Below are 16,395 nucleotides of genomic sequence, written 5' to 3'. Positions count from 1 at the left end.
ACTCGTATTACTAATTTGCAATAGTACCTCTTAAGTACTTTGAATTTTGGCTAGTTAACAAAAACTAACATCTAGAATTTTGAAACAAAAAATACCCTTTCTCGACGTCATGTTTTTCTATCATGTTCCAGTGCATTGTACAATAGTTCCTTACTCGAATGTCACTGGCTATCATCAGAAATGTCGCAAGCGTATTATAACAATATATTTAGTAGTCTTATCGAAACATTCTGAGAGCACACTCCAAATAACTCACATCATTCAACGCGCTTCTATGGACGACACGTTGAGCTATAATTTACGAGCTTATGTGGATGTGATACTTTGTCACTGTTTTAGAGTGGTAGAGCTCTTTAGAAGAGAAGTTCTCTCGTATATTATGTTTAAGTCTACCACTGGCGTCTTTCTGCTCTTGGAAGATACTTAAGATTTTTAATTTGAAGAGGTATTGTCTGGCATTTATGACTCACTCAAAAGTAAGCAATGGATATACCTGAGTTATTTTTGACACGAATATATTTTCATAAATACTAAATTGATTTATTATAATTTTAATGCAGATGAAGATGAGACAAAAATAGAATAGTCTGGCATACAGACAAACATTATGAAATTATAAGTCACCGATCAATTTACTCCTTTACGTTGCACAAATCACTAACATTCTCAAAACACTTCCACGCTATTTAAAATTCCTTTAAATCACCACACGAAAACCAATGCCACATCCACCGCAACCCGTTGAAAGTCATCTACATAACCTAATCGTAGGCCATTACGTTCTACCAGAACTAATTCAAGCCTTATCATAATTTGAATCGACATTCTGGATGACTTTTGTATGACAAACCTCTGTTTTCTTGTACGGTTATTAATTTTTGTAACGTACGTAGCTGTATTGTAATCGTTATGTAGGATAGTTCACTCAACTCTTTTGGGTCAAAGTTTTTGATGGCTATATGATAAACAACCTTGTCTTTTACACTGATTTTCAAATGAATAGATTTCTCGGAATTTCCTTATACTTTGTATTTTTTCGGTTATAAACAATTTTCCGAAACTTAAGCTATATTTAAGTTTTGTTTCTATACAATTACAACTTTAAAACTGTCTCTCATCTATCGATCCTTCTTTTGCACCTATTGCAATATTACTAAACAATAACAAATCTAGTTCAACGACATTCAACCTCTAAATGTTACAGGAACCTTTATACCTTCCTCAAACAACACACGGATCGTAAATTCAAACCTCAATAGTACACAAACCTATTTAACCAAACAAGAATCCAAATAACTTTCACCAGAACAATTAATTTCAACAATGTCTTGTTATCAAAGTCATCTGCAGCCACTCAGGTCATCTACGCATTTAACTTAAATCTTATGCCCAATAACCTATTGTTAGGACCAATATAACCGCGTACAAAAGTCACGGCTCCTTCCATATTGGCATATTGCAAGCCCTACATGGTAAGGACCTAATGACCTACGACATTTCAACCAATATACCCCTCTCTGTCTGTATGCACACGAGCGAGGGAGACACACGATCACCATAATAGAATATCAGTGTTTGTTTTATTCGATTTGTAAGTGGCTAGGATACAGAATCTGTAGTTTCTCATATTGTTTCTTTAGTAGTGTGTGGGGTTTTTTTTTGTCTTTTTTTGACTGAATGATAAAGTTTCCCATGGGATTCTGATACGAGGATATTTGTTGCAATGAGACTTGCATTCCGGAGTAAGATAAAATGGTTATAGATTTATGTACCAATATTTACTGGTAGCTAATATTTCGCTTCGAGATATAAAATCTACTACCATATGATCTATAAGGTGCATTAGTTAGTTTTGTCATCACAATATCATTGTGCGTGGAGTCGTGAGCTCGATTTCCACCAGAGACAAATATTTTTGATTTACAAAAAGTGATTTCGGTTTTACTATTACTTCACGTTCTCTGTTTTTTATTAAAAGTCTCCGCAACGCAACAGTATTTCTTAGTACAAATCTAATATTACTAAAACGAAACACAATTTATAGTCTGACCAGAAATCTTGATACAAATAAGTCCTAATCGTTGTATTGTGATTTACTGCAAAAATATTTATGAAACAATATTGCGACGGCTGTAAGTAGGTATCTAGGATACCTATCTTATCTCCTAGACTGCACTTAATCTATTCACCGTTAAGATACAATGCATATCGGTCTGAATATTGATGTTCTAAATTGTTAAACATTTAAACCGGGCTTGTATAGAGAATGAAAGTGCAGTAACTAATTGAAGAGCGGAATACGATTGTAATATCTACCATTAATGTTTGTATCTAAATGTTTCAGTTCAGTTCAAGGATTGGGCAATGTTCTTTTTGGTTTTTCTTATTTCTGTTCGTTTAATGCATCGCAACCTGAAATTTACTGATATTTTGGTAAAACAAAAACTATTATTCGACTGGATATACTAATTAGAATCATAAATGCAAAAGATTACTTTACAAGTGTGATGGACGTATTTATGTAGGTCGTAGGTATGAATAAAACTTCTCCGTCCAATCTACCATTGAAAAAAAAAACACAAGCTTTATAAAACCGTTCACCATCAATCAACCAACTTGCAATAATTTCACAACATGTTAAAAGATCCATTTATCAAAATCTACATAATAACAAGTCTTTAAACTAAAGCAATTACATTACTTTTACCAAACAACAAGAAAAATTACAAAATTTGTCCAATCATGTGCACTAAAGTGGACGTAATCACTTTAATATACCTCTTTAGAACATACTACACATCGGACCAAAATTATTGGTGCTTTGAAAACTATAATTTGTTTACGTTGAAAAATGCTCGTAAAAGGTACGCATTAAAAAGATAACAATAATTGCGTATTATGACAAGTATGGGGTTTTATGAGATATATCGGTACGATCTTGAAGTTACGTCACTCAATATGGGCTTTGGAATGTTGAGAATTTGTAAGAGAAGAATAAGCGAGATCTACATACCTAGAGATATAGAATGATGATATGAAAAAACTAGATGAATGTGAAAATTTACTACATTCATACATTAACATCACAGCATTATTTCATAGGAGTAAGCTGAGACCAAGGAAGAATTAGACTTAAGTACTGGAAGTTTTTAATATCATAATTGGCCATTCTAGTAACGAATATAAAACCAAACTATTTTCAAAATAGTTTTCTGTAAATAGTAGTAACCCGTGGTGCCCCGTTTTGTTCTTTCCGGTTTTCACTGTACTGTTTCTATCATTTGTAGAAAATTACTTGGAGAAAATATACTACACCTAAAAACTAATCTTACCTACGAGTACTTAGACAAACAAGTTTTAGTTCCATTTGTTGCCGCCAGTAGTTCTTACGAACAAACAGCAGGCATTCAGTATAAACTGTCAATTAGACGGTTCAGGGTAGACCACCGACTGATTCGCCCATACATGGCACTACCAACCCGATAATGTATTTGTTTTACATAGCAACATAATAAATCAATCATTGTATCGACGCAACTCAATGTTAGCTTAACCTCTGCCCTTTTACTCAACCCTCAATCCACAATTTACCGTATTAAAACTCATATTATGTAAAAAACACTTGACATTTTCAAACATAATCAATCATTCACACAACAAGCAAAAAAAATACAAAATAGGTATTTTTATACAAACGGTAAATAATACATTACGGGCAGTAACTGCCTTCACTCATTCGTCGGATAAAAAAGGCAATAAGTTATTATCGTTTTATGATCGCGGTTTGGCATACCATATACTGTCAGTGTCAATAATTAGCGCTCCTCCCATGCCCATATTTGGTTGCTTTCTGGCGCCTGCCAATGACTGGTGTAAGAGAGGTGTTTGGTCGTTAATGAAAAATGTTTAGCGCACCATTTTTGTTTTATATGCTCCATGAGCGGCTGCCATTTTTGGAAGGTGCTATTTTGTTGGTTGTCCGTCAACCAATATTGCTACTTCATTTTGGTGAACAGGTGTGTTTGTGACGTAATAGGTAGTACTTTATTTGGAAAGGCTGCGGTAACATGTGGTCTTCCTTCTTTGATTTGAAAACCGGACAGATGACTAACAAATATTTGTCCTTTTTTACATTTTGGCAAGATTGCCGTCAATCTGACTCCGCCTTTCTAATTATTACAAGTTACATGCACGACTAAATAGAATTATTAGGGAAAGAATCCATTGGCTCTCGAACTGGGCTCTTTAAGGACCTACACTAGGTCCATACCATAAACTACCAACACCAATTTTTCTTGCCATTTCTTCAACTTACCAAAATAAGTGCACTAATCATTGTTGTTTTCCCACAGGAGAGTCGCAACAGTGTAGCGTGGGTGTGTCGGCGTGGCGCTAATGATGACAAGGGTGCGGGCGCGCGGGGACGCCGACCAGAGCGTGCCGATATACTTGACGCACATCACAAGCCAATATGTTCACCAGGTAAGGTTCAATTGATGCTTAGTAGACCAGAAGTGAAGAGGTTATATAATTAATTAATAAACTAAGAAAGATTTCCAAAGCAACTAAGAATCGTAAAAGGGAAAGTGGAAATGAAAGATATGAGACTCCCGCTGTGTTAGCGTACCAATTTTTAAAAAGGAACTCTAACTTACTTTTTGTGTAATTCACCCAGGTTGAAGTATTTAACAGAAAATAAGCATATCCCAAAATTTTCCGCGCGTTGATTTCGAAAGGAAAAAGATTAGATATCATCTAGATTTCATTTTATTTAAACGAAAACCTTATGACTGTTGAAGTCTTAACTCAATTTTCACAGTTATCTTGTTAGAAGGCAATTTCTTTGTCGCTTCTTAAACAAAGCCTACCTAATTTTTCTTTCTTTGACCACTTAGAAACCAAAATATTCCGTTAAACTTCACAATATTTCATCACTCATTTAAACCCAAACGTCACTCGCAAATTAAAGTTCCGTGTCGTACATCGAAAGTGGTTGTAAGTGAGTTGTTTCAGAAGTCGTGATGATTTGATCGGTGATACGTCACGGTACATATTGAACTACATCGTGACGGTCTCACGGGACAACGTGTTGTGACCGTTAGATATGAATAATTCTGTCTAAGTGTCTACGAAAGTCATACGGTAAACACGTGAAATATGGAATATTCTAGGAAAAGTTTCGTAGGCTTAGATTACTAAATGCCATCGATACTATACTTTGGTAAACTTATTAATTGAGGCTTCAGTTTTGTTACTATATTTTTACTGTCCCACTGCTGTGCAAGGGTCTCCTCCCAAGAAGGACAGAGGGGATAGGCCTTGAGTCCACCACGCTGGCCAAGTAAGGATTGGGATATTTTGATACTACCTCTATGTCTGTATTAAATTTAGGACATCAGTAAAATTTTAAAAACTTTTTTAAGTTTGTGACAAAAAATAAGTCGTTACCGCATACTTCAAAGTTTTTGTAACCATCATGCCTTGCCTTATTATTTAAAGACACTTCTTCGTTCGTTTTTACTCTTCAATATTTTATACGTTTTAGTAAAATGAAATAAACTAATAGGTATGAGTAAAGTAAGTAACTAAAGATGTATTGCGGTTAAATGGTGCTAATTTGTCATATAATACATCGACATTGATGGATTCAACTTTTTGTTACGTATCTATCCAAAGACGAACTTCGGGGTCACCTTTATTAGTTATAGCTGACCCGCGCAACTTCGCTTGCGTCACATAAGAGAGAATGAGCCAAAATTTTCCCCGTTTTTGTAACATTTTTTACCGGTACTCTGCTCCTATTGGTCGTAGCGTGATGATCTATAGCCTATAACCTTCCTCGATAAATGGGCTATCTAACACTGAAAGAATTTTTCAAATCGGACCAGTAGTTCCTGAGATTAGCGCGTTCAAACAAGCAAACAAACAAACAAACAAACAAACAAACTCTTCAGCTTTATAATATTAGTATAGATTTCAATTTATCCAACATTATAAATAAATACAAATATTGAGCTAAATATAGATCTTCTTGGGTGTGGAATTTTACAACATACACAATTTATGCCCTTGAATGACAAAACCAAAAATGAGTAATTAAAGAAGTGGTTTATAAATGGAAACCTTCGACAGTGCTACAAAATAATATAGCATAACCATTCCACAACATACATATTTTTATATTAAAACCCAGTAAAAGCATGTTGTTGAGCAAAGAAAAAAAAACAAAATACTGTCAAATTGAGAACTTTCTCCTTTTTTAAAGACGGTTAAAAACTGCGTGAACCTAATTTAGTAGGTATGTCCAATAGGTTCTTAAAATCGTACTTCCATGTTGATACTATTCCATTAAATACAGACCCATCACAAAACAATTTGCAATGTCGTTTTGGCGACTAAAAACAATATTACATCTTATAGGTAAAGATCATTATGGGGTTAGAAAAAATAAAAAATGATAATTTGTCGATGCAACTGAAATTGATTAATATCGGTGCGGTGCATCCATAGTTTTTGTTTATTCAATAACAAAGAAATACTAATGTGGAAAATATTAATAGAATACTTAATCATTCGTTCAGACAATAGACAAATTAGATTTTATTTCCTTTTTGAACATTATACAGCAAATGTGATTTAACGTTTGCAAAGATGTATTTTTTTATAACATACATACTGCATTTACGTTAAAGCGAACAACTTTGGAGAACTTTTAATTCCTGATAATGGTTTTAAGGATCCTTCCGTTTTATTCTTAGATTTTTAATTATTTTATCGGAAAAGTGTGTAATATATATTATTTTAAATAGGCAACAAAAAGCGTCAAAACAGTAAAATAATTGTCATAAATTAGAATACACTTAACATTGAATCGAACTTGAAGTACTACGTCACATTAAAAGATTTCATTGTTTCATGAAACACATTGTCAATAGCCATAAGATGAACGTCACTTTACATACTATGGAAACCGTATAACGTATAAGTATAAGTAGCAAATAGGCTACTTAATAAAATGCGATAATTTGTTAGTATGTATGGATGTATGTATGTTACTCTTTCACGAAAAAACTAATCAACGGATGTTCTTGAAATGCGGTACACTGATAGTTTAAAAGCTGGAATAACACATAAAATACTTTTTACTCCGAGATTTTTTTTCACGCGGATGAATTATGGGCAGAAGCTTGTTTAAAAAGATTCGAAACTTTACACGTACAAGTTGCTATGTACATTATTACGTCAAAAGTTCTAATTTCAAATGAATAGATGTGACGTCACTTTCCTAATTTTGTGTGAAAATGACGCTGTATTGAAGGTAGTTGTAAATTGAAAATGTGACGTCACAAGTTGGTAAATGATATTAATATCAAAGGGAGGTTGAATTAGATATTCGAAGATGTTTGATTGTCAAATTGAGATTTCATTGTGACGTGTTAGTTTACTTAAAACGTGAGTTTTCATGGAATACTAGTTGTAGTCCGTGAATTTGCCTGCGTATACCTTCGAATTGAGTTTAAAGTTAAATTATTTTTGTCAAATTTTGCTATTGTTGGATCCACCACTAGCAATTCCTGTTTGAAAGGCGATAATGGAAGCATGGAAAAGCTGCGGTATGTTCTTTTTTCTCAATAGTAATGCAATTCATAATATTATCTGATAGTAATGCAAGTAGCACTTGTCCAACGTGGTGGACTTAAGTCCTAACCCCTCCATTTATACTGGAGGAGTCCCTTGCCCAGCAGTAGGACAGCGATGGGTTAAAAAAATGCTACATTAACACAGTTGGTAATCGAATTCTTACAGGAATTAAACGGTAGGTTACGAATCAATTGCTTTCTTTAATTGTCAGGAATGAAACTTATCATATTTGGCGAAGTATTTTCACCAAAATTGTTACATGAAAACTTTGAGTTCTTCATGAGTCACGTATAAAATTTACCTTTGTAGTACCAATTATATTTAAAGTTTTCATGATATATGTATATATTCATTTAGTTATTTAATTTCCCAACTGGGTTATGTACATGTAATCAATAAATTATCGGCCTATCACATACGTCACAAGTCATCGGCGCCGAACAAACGAACATACTAACGAGCTGCTCAAATATATGGAGACAAATTCTGTAGTGTTGTGAAATTCACACGTGACGTAGTAAGTGTTAAATGTATTAACAATCTGTTATATTATGTATTAGTGAGGAAACTATGCGGACCTTAGATTTAAAGATTTCTTTTTCAAACGGAGACGGGTAATTAGTTTGGTACTTAAGTAGTTAAACGTGAATTAACGATAACCTGCCAATATTCCTAAATATTCTTAGACTTTTAGGGTCTTGTTTTCAATACAAATCTTTGTGGAACAAGTAGTGGTTTTCTTTCATTATGGATTGTCATATCGATCTCTACTATCGTAACTGTTCGATTGTCGATGGTTTTCTTCAAGAAATATTAATTTTCAATCTGTCGCTTCCTCTTAGAGCAAAGGGTAAAAACTCGCGCTTAAGTAAATTTATTTTTCAAACGTACTAAGCTACCTTTAGTGTTTTGTTTTACTTTACGTTTGGCGCAGTGGTTTAAGCTTTCACCTTGTCGCAACAACCGTAGCGCCGCGTGTGGTGGGTTCGAATCCTACCCGGGACAAATCTTTGTGTGATGAGCACGATTATTTGTTCTGAGCCTGGTTGTCAATTTATCTATATAAGTATGTATTTAGAAGTATATAAGTATGTTTATCAGTTATTTGGTTACCATAGTATAAGCTCTGCTTAATTTGGAATCAAATGACCGTGTGTAAGTTGTCCAATAATTTATTTAATTCAGATTTGCTACATAATACTGTTGAAAAAATTTATTTTTCCTATTCAACATGATTTCTTAATGTATCGTGAAAATTGTTCAACCTTGAATGAGTGAAGTAAATCGGTCCCTATGTGGACGTTCCGCGCATAACTCAAATTGTTTTTATGTGTTTTTTGTTCGGAACAAACCACTCAAATAACGTAATGCGCATAAGCCCATTACGGAATCATGAGTTGGCGTACACTGGTGCCTGCATCAGTTGAAATACTTTTTTTCGTGTTATACATTTTTTAATAGTAAGTTTCAAACTAAACTATTTATGAGTTAAGTAACTAGTTCTTTCTTAGAATATAGCTTTAATTCATTAAAAGTAAATCAACAATTTCTAATCATTTCTAAAGGCTACCTAAAATCTTCTCGATAATAATTAAACAGAACTGTTAAAATCACTATGTTTAAAATTTACTATACTGCTAGACCCACTCTATTTACGCACCTAGGTTGTTTTGTTTTATAACACACATACATTCATAAACTCAATAATAACATGTCGTCGCGTCGTGAATTCGTTTAAATATTCCCAATAATATTTGCCGATAGTTTCCTCATAATTACAATCAATAATTAACCTCCAAAGGTTAAAGCTGCCTTTACATTTGCGTCGATGTTTACACGATGTCCTCACTGATTTGAACTATGATCTTGATTAAATTGCTAGCCAGTTAATATCCATGTCGCATTGTAAAATGGTTACTCGCTCATAAAATACACAACGATTGAATAAACGGTCAATACAGTACAAGCCCTATGAATGTAATAAAATCAAGATTTATAGAATATAAGATAAATTCCCACGCAGGTGCCAAAGTAATAAATTCTTATTTGATAGTTTCTTAGAAGTATGGATATTAAACTGCAATGTCTTTTATGGGATTTAAAATTATGGGAGAAGGCAATGGCTAAATTAGCATAACGAAACCGATGCCAAAATTACGTCATTACTTATCTTATATTACACAGGAATTAACGTGAATCATAGATTTTACTGCTCTATTTTCACAAGTTACGTTGACACAGCCAGCTCAACTTGTTGTTGTATGAAAATCGTATCAACACCTCTAGCGGGGGCCGTAGGAACTATTTTTGCAGAACATTTTTAATGTCAAACACTCCTTACTCGATTGTAACGTCTATAGAGAGTCGTGCAGCAGGCCAACTCACTATTCCTTGTCATTTTACTATAGTTAGACGTCGAAAATTTATGTTTTCTTCTTAGCTTCTTATTTACATAATAAATAATATGTATCTATGTAGTAACAGATCAATTTCTTCATGAAAATTAGAGGAAGACTCCTTCTAAAACTTTTAAATTTATTATTACTCAAGTTTAGCCGAACACACACGAATTTACCCGAACTCCCCCGATCGTGTCTTTACACCAGTGTACGTTAACCGGTCTCTTTCGTTTAATGCTCGCTATTTATATTAGGCCGAAAGATGACTTGCTCTTATTGTCCATAACCAGGTATTTTCACTAAAGCATTCTCAAATTATATTGGACGACATCCATTAAAGAAAGTGGGGTAAAAAGTTGATAGTGACTAAGTATTATACTATTTTAGTGATTCATTTTATGAAGCTTTGTTCTTTTCTATTTGCTTAAAGAGTGGTTTAGCGTACAAGAGTATACTTTGTTGCGTATTGATGGTGAGTGCGATTTTCATGCAGAGATTTTCGGTTCGAAATCGGCCAGGCAATACAGTTTTAATAAAATTTTACTGGCAATAAAAATGTTTAGTAAATGCTTCATGTTGGCAGCTTCCTTGTCTTTAAGAGTACCTGAGGGTTACTGGGCATGACTTTGGCAGTGTCGGTATGGAGAACGTGGGTCTAGTTGAGAGTGAAGGTAAAATTAGGAATGTATGATGCAAGTACTCCAGTACTGTAAATAAACTCCAGTAAAGGTAGCTAGTTCAATTTCACCTAAACTTACACAATTTTTGAAATAATTTAATTCATTTCAATTACAAACGTACTAAATGCTTAAGCAGAAATTAATAGGACATTACATCAAGTTAATCCATACTTATATACTTATTACTTATTTACTTATTACTCATATTACTCATAATATTATAAATGCGAAAGTAACTCTGTCTGTCTGTCTGTCTGTCTGTCTGTCTGTCTGTCTGTCTGTCTGTCTGCTACTCAATCACGCCTAAACTACTGAACCAATTTGCATGAAATTTGGTATGGAGATACTTTGATACCCGAGAAAGGACATATATCATCACGCTACGACCAAAAGGAGTAGAGTACCAGCAAAAAATGTTACAAAAACGGGGAAAAATTTCACCCATTCTCTCTTATTGGACGCAAGCGAAGTTGCGCGGGTCAGCTAGTAACTGATAAATGCAATATAAAATATCCTTACAAAAATGTTTACCGATTATAAAAATATTCATCCCGTTCGCGGTTGCATATATTTTTTGCACTAAAACCGCCATCGTACCTACACACATATGTATTAAATTACTTCGATACATAATACCAAAATGTTGATATAATAATTAGGTATGATAACTAAATACAGCAAGTTACTGATAATTGCAACATTACACATCCTTCCAAAAATCTTCGACAAACTATCTACATTTTAATCCCGTTAGTACCACACCATTAATCATGAAGTGTACGATCACACGTCAGTCGCAGGCGCAGGGGGGAGGGGGGAAGTGCGCGGGCGCATATAATCCGGGCACGTGGACAGACGTCGATGTGCTTGATAGCGACGTAAGTACGTAAGCCGATCAGTAGAGCTTGTAACAGAGTACTGGTGATGAGAAAAGTGTTTGATATTGATTTTTCATAGAGATTTTTTATTGAATTTATAACGATACAAACAAAGGAATGAAATTATTGCGTTTGTAAAGTTGAATTGATACATTCAACTTTACAAACGTCGTTGAGACTTTTAACTTCTTTTTTAACGATTTTAAACTCTCGCGGTTTGTACACATAATATTATAATGCAACGGGTCTAAAACGTAATTTTAAAAGATCCCGATTTACTCGTTGTTTCAGTCGGATTGCATCGATTTTTATTTGTTTCCGGTAAAATAGGTCTAAATTATTGAAACTGATGTTTTTTTAAATTCAGACAAATAAACAACTTGAATTTATTTGTGATATGTATAATGGCGTAGCGCAACAATCTGACGCTCAAGATAAATATTATACTTAGTTGGATATTACAATTCTTGAAATTAATAATTATCGATTAATAATAATCGATATACATTATGCACTCAATTGTACATTACACAACCGACCAATCTTAGACACACAGCGACACATCTTTGACATTTAGTTGACAGTCCGATACGACAGCACTGAATGTTTTGACATGAGTCCCGCTTAATGAACACCGCCGGTCTAATTAACGCATTGTACTACAGTTAAACTTATTAAAGTGTAATGAAAGAGCATCAACTTTAATTAGCTGGGTCATTTATTTGGCACGTTGTGTAGCAGATGCAATGTTTATTAATCATTGAGTCTAGGATTAAATTAAGCTTTTCAATGAGTTGTATGGATAAAATAAATTATATTCGTGTGAATTTTAATACTCAGTCGGTTTAAAAGGAGAACTCTGGATTGATAGGTATTAAGTATATAGTTCGACCACTTAGTATAGAGCCTTGGCCACCGTCAGCTGCATAAACTGATGTTCGAAATGATGAATTTTGTATACCTCTGAAGACAGAAAACCTTGCATGAATCTCGATGAATCAAATCCTATATTATATTGATCAAGTGGTCGTGTTCGGTTCGTGTTGTAGTTTCAATCATCATTCCATATGAATAGGAGTTTAACATAAAAACAATATAATAATATATGATAAATTAGTTGACCGTAGTTCTCATGAAAAGTATTTATAATATTAGTTACCGTCGTATGATTATTATATCCAATTAATATACAATATTGTTAATAACAAAGGTATTTCATTAAAGCGTTACCGCAACAAGCGTTTAGCACGATTTAATTATAATGTATAGAAATACCGATTGCTTGTAATACTCAGTTAGATTTGTACATGTATTTTCATTGTAAGGGTTTATTTATTGTTCTTTGATAAAGGATTTTAACGAACGGAAGCTGTAGTCTATCTTAAAAAGGTTGAAAGAAAATAGGAAATTGCTTTAAAGTCTAAAAGTCTTTAAAGGTTCGGAGTAATCCAAATAAAATTCGATCGAAGACATTCCCTCTCTTTCATTTTCTAAGTTTTCATGACATGGTACCAAACTAACCACTTTATTAAGCGCCTTATTAAAGCCACATTAGCTCACTAAAAAGCTATTCTTTAATATTATTTTATTCCTAGCCTGTTCCACTGTTTTACTGTCTGTCGATTTATTACATTTACATAGAATAAGTCGATTCCCTTATTTCTATTTTTGTAAACGCGAAAGCTACTGCATCGTTACCAATACACGTGCAATTTTTGTTTATACAGTTTTAACCTCATACGAAAAGTTCAAATTGTGGTTTTGAGACTATATTCCGTTATAGTACTTAAACAAATGATTATTGGCAATTTCAAGCCCTGCCCACCCAGTTGAACAAGCGTAAAGATATAATAGCTGAAGATTACGCCACCCAAGAATAACTGCTCGCATCTTTTCAAATATACTTTCATATTTAATTGCCCAATTCTATTATAATTGTTGATATATACACACGTTTGTGTAGATTGAAGCTATGTAGATTTAGGGCTGGCAGAAGTATATGCAATTGCAAATTTTGTGGTAACTGATATGAGCTACCAGTAATATTTGGATTGTTCTTGCCAAAGTTTATAGATTTCGTACGACAGTTAGAAAATAAATCTTTAACTTTAAAATTCAGCAAAAGCACTTAATCTCTATCTCCTGCTCCATCTCTCTTCTTATCTATCTCTAAATGATCTAATATAATTATCTTCTCTTCGATATTATAAATTACAGCTGAATTTGACTAGGCAGCTGTCAAAAGTTTTCCTGGGTTGAAACTAATACCTCGAAAATAAACGAGCATAAAAAAAATTACGTTTATGTCTCTCAAGCTTTTAAAGTTACACAATGATTTAACTACATGAAATATCCTTTATGTAAAAAGTTTTTAACTTATTAAATTAACTTATACTCACCAACCCCACCACACTCATACGAACATACATGCATACAAAAACCTATTAAATTCAGTTAAAACCACCAACCCTAACACATACATACATACATACACACAATAATATAGGTACATTTGAAACAGTTTCTAATGTAACTCGTCCGATAGCTGACAGCCGTAGAAAATACACAATTAACAGGCCCACGGGTATTACGTTAATGGATTTATGTACTTATTGATGGATCAATCAAAAGTCCACTCACGTATAAACTCTTAATTGATAGATGCGTTTAGAAGAAGCTCGCCTTTTGTTTTGCCGACTTTTGTTGAGGTTTTGTTGTTTGTTGCAAATGTGTACCTAAGAGTTTGTGTTGAAATTTTAATGCTGTAGATTGTTGGATTGCATTCAGTTTTAATTTATAAAATGTTACTTATAAAATTTAGAAAAATAAATTAAGAAATGTAAGACTAGAATTGTATTTTTTATAAGCAGGATATTTGCTTTCTTGAATAAATAATGTCATATGTTATTATAATAAAACTCGGTCATCATTGCTATAAGAACAGCAATTACATTTTTAAGGTTACATTTTCATTTAAAGTAAGTTTACAAAGTTATTAACTGTGTATTTGTGTGTACTCCTTAAACTATAGAATATCACGATCGCGAAACATTTGGTCCATAAGTTTGTGTCGAGCATTTGCCATTCTTTCACATCTACTAAAAGGGCCGATCATTTTTCTCCATTGAAAAAAAATTGTTGTTAATCCAAAATACTTTTTTTACCTTATGTTGAAAACTTATTTCTCATCGAACTTGAATGAGAAATTAAAATTTAACTCAGAAATTTCTCTTTTTTATAACGTCGCTTGAAAACTCAGAAACATTGACCCGCAAAAGGACAATATTAGCATAACTTTTCACACAAACAAATACCTACATCTAGCACCGAAACATAACAGTGTGATAACAGCCGCATAAAGTTCCCACGAGTGGAAGAAGCCCATAAATTATACAGATCCAATAACAGTGACTGTTAAATCAGGACCGGTACGCGGAACTATCATATTTAATAATAATGCACTTTGCACCGAGAGCCTAGGAAACGCTTTAAATTAGAGCATTTATTATCAGCCTTATAAATTATACAGAATATTGAATATAAGTCTTTGAAATGTATTGAGGTACTTTGCTTTTAATCTTGCTTGATATTTGGTATGTAATTTTGAACTATTGAGTATTTTTAGAGCGGCAGTAATCCTTCAAAATCATATTTTGTTTGAAGGCACAAATAATAATTTACTATAGGGAAATGTACTGCATGACCGCATAGGCTTTTTTAGCGACGAACAAAAGTGTAATAATTGTACCAGACGCTACCAAACTCACACCTAAGCAGAGCTTGTACTATGGTATTAAGATAACTTATAAACTTACTTACATACTTATATAGGCAATTTTACAACCAGACACAAAACAGATACTCGTGCTTATCACACAAATATTTGCCCCGTGTGGTATAAGAACCCACTCTACGGTTTGCTACGTTTATTGCGGTGAAGTGACCACATGCCAACCACTGCGCCCAGCGTGCAGCCAAAAGCCAAACATTGTACGTATTTGAATAGTTCTATTCATAAGATCACTTAACTTACATTAAAGCAATAAAAGGCAAATCAAAACAAATCATTCAATACTGAAACACACACGGAAGCGTATAGCTAAATGTTCACACTTTCTACAACTATCACTAGCGGAGTAACCTGACCCCTACCTTTGATCTAGATATAACTCGACTCACAAAAAACCTGTAAAGCAACACTTAATGCGATGTCAGTCAACTTGATACGAGCTTTTAGTTTGCAATAGTTGCGTAATTTCAAACAATTAGTAGTGGTTTAGGGTATCGTTTTTAAATGTTTGAGGTCAATATTAATTGTTTAATTTAGTTTTTTGGTTTTATAGTTAAAAAATTTAAATAAAGTCAGGGGGTTCGTTTATTTTTGTATATAAATTAAATTGTATAACGTTGACCGCAATTAAACTACCTCCTCAAAAAGAGTACCTACACATGAATTAATGTTACGAAGGATAAACGAAAAAAGTACAGTGCAAGATATTTTTCCATATTTTTCTGTAAAGGAATCAATAAAATATCATTTCTTAAGTGTAGAAGTAAGCACTGTTTATCGTCCAGTTCCAGTACACTAAGAAACGGAAGATTCTTTTCTGTTAGAAGTGTGGAAGAAGCTTTTTTTAAGTAACATTTGACCTAAATTAATATATAATTTGATTATAATTTGAGTCGTGTTATGAATCATGCCAATCTAAAACATTTAACGAATACAGAACCCTCTTAGTATTTAACCCAGTGTGACCTAACGGCCATGAGCGATTACCTATTCAACAATTATCGAGC

General features: G+C 33.4%; 1 protein-coding gene across 1 annotated transcript in view; it reads left to right on the top strand.

Moving 5' to 3' along the window:
* dysf (neuronal PAS domain protein dysfusion) overlaps positions 1–16,395 on the top strand; it is a 127,834-nt gene that overhangs the window by 10,505 nt on the left and 100,934 nt on the right. The window contains exon 2 of the mRNA XM_076128519.1: positions 4,353–4,482. Within this exon, the coding sequence (XP_075984634.1) occupies positions 4,472–4,482 (11 nt within the window). The 5' untranslated portion in view covers positions 4,353–4,471. The remainder of the gene's footprint in view (positions 1–4,352; positions 4,483–16,395) is intronic.

This window comes from Anticarsia gemmatalis, chromosome 21, assembly GCF_050436995.1.
Source record: "Anticarsia gemmatalis isolate Benzon Research Colony breed Stoneville strain chromosome 21, ilAntGemm2 primary, whole genome shotgun sequence".
Taxonomy (NCBI): domain Eukaryota; kingdom Metazoa; phylum Arthropoda; class Insecta; order Lepidoptera; family Erebidae; genus Anticarsia; species Anticarsia gemmatalis.
Note: the sequence above shows the minus strand (reverse complement) of the source record. Positions and strands in the feature narration are given on the sequence as shown.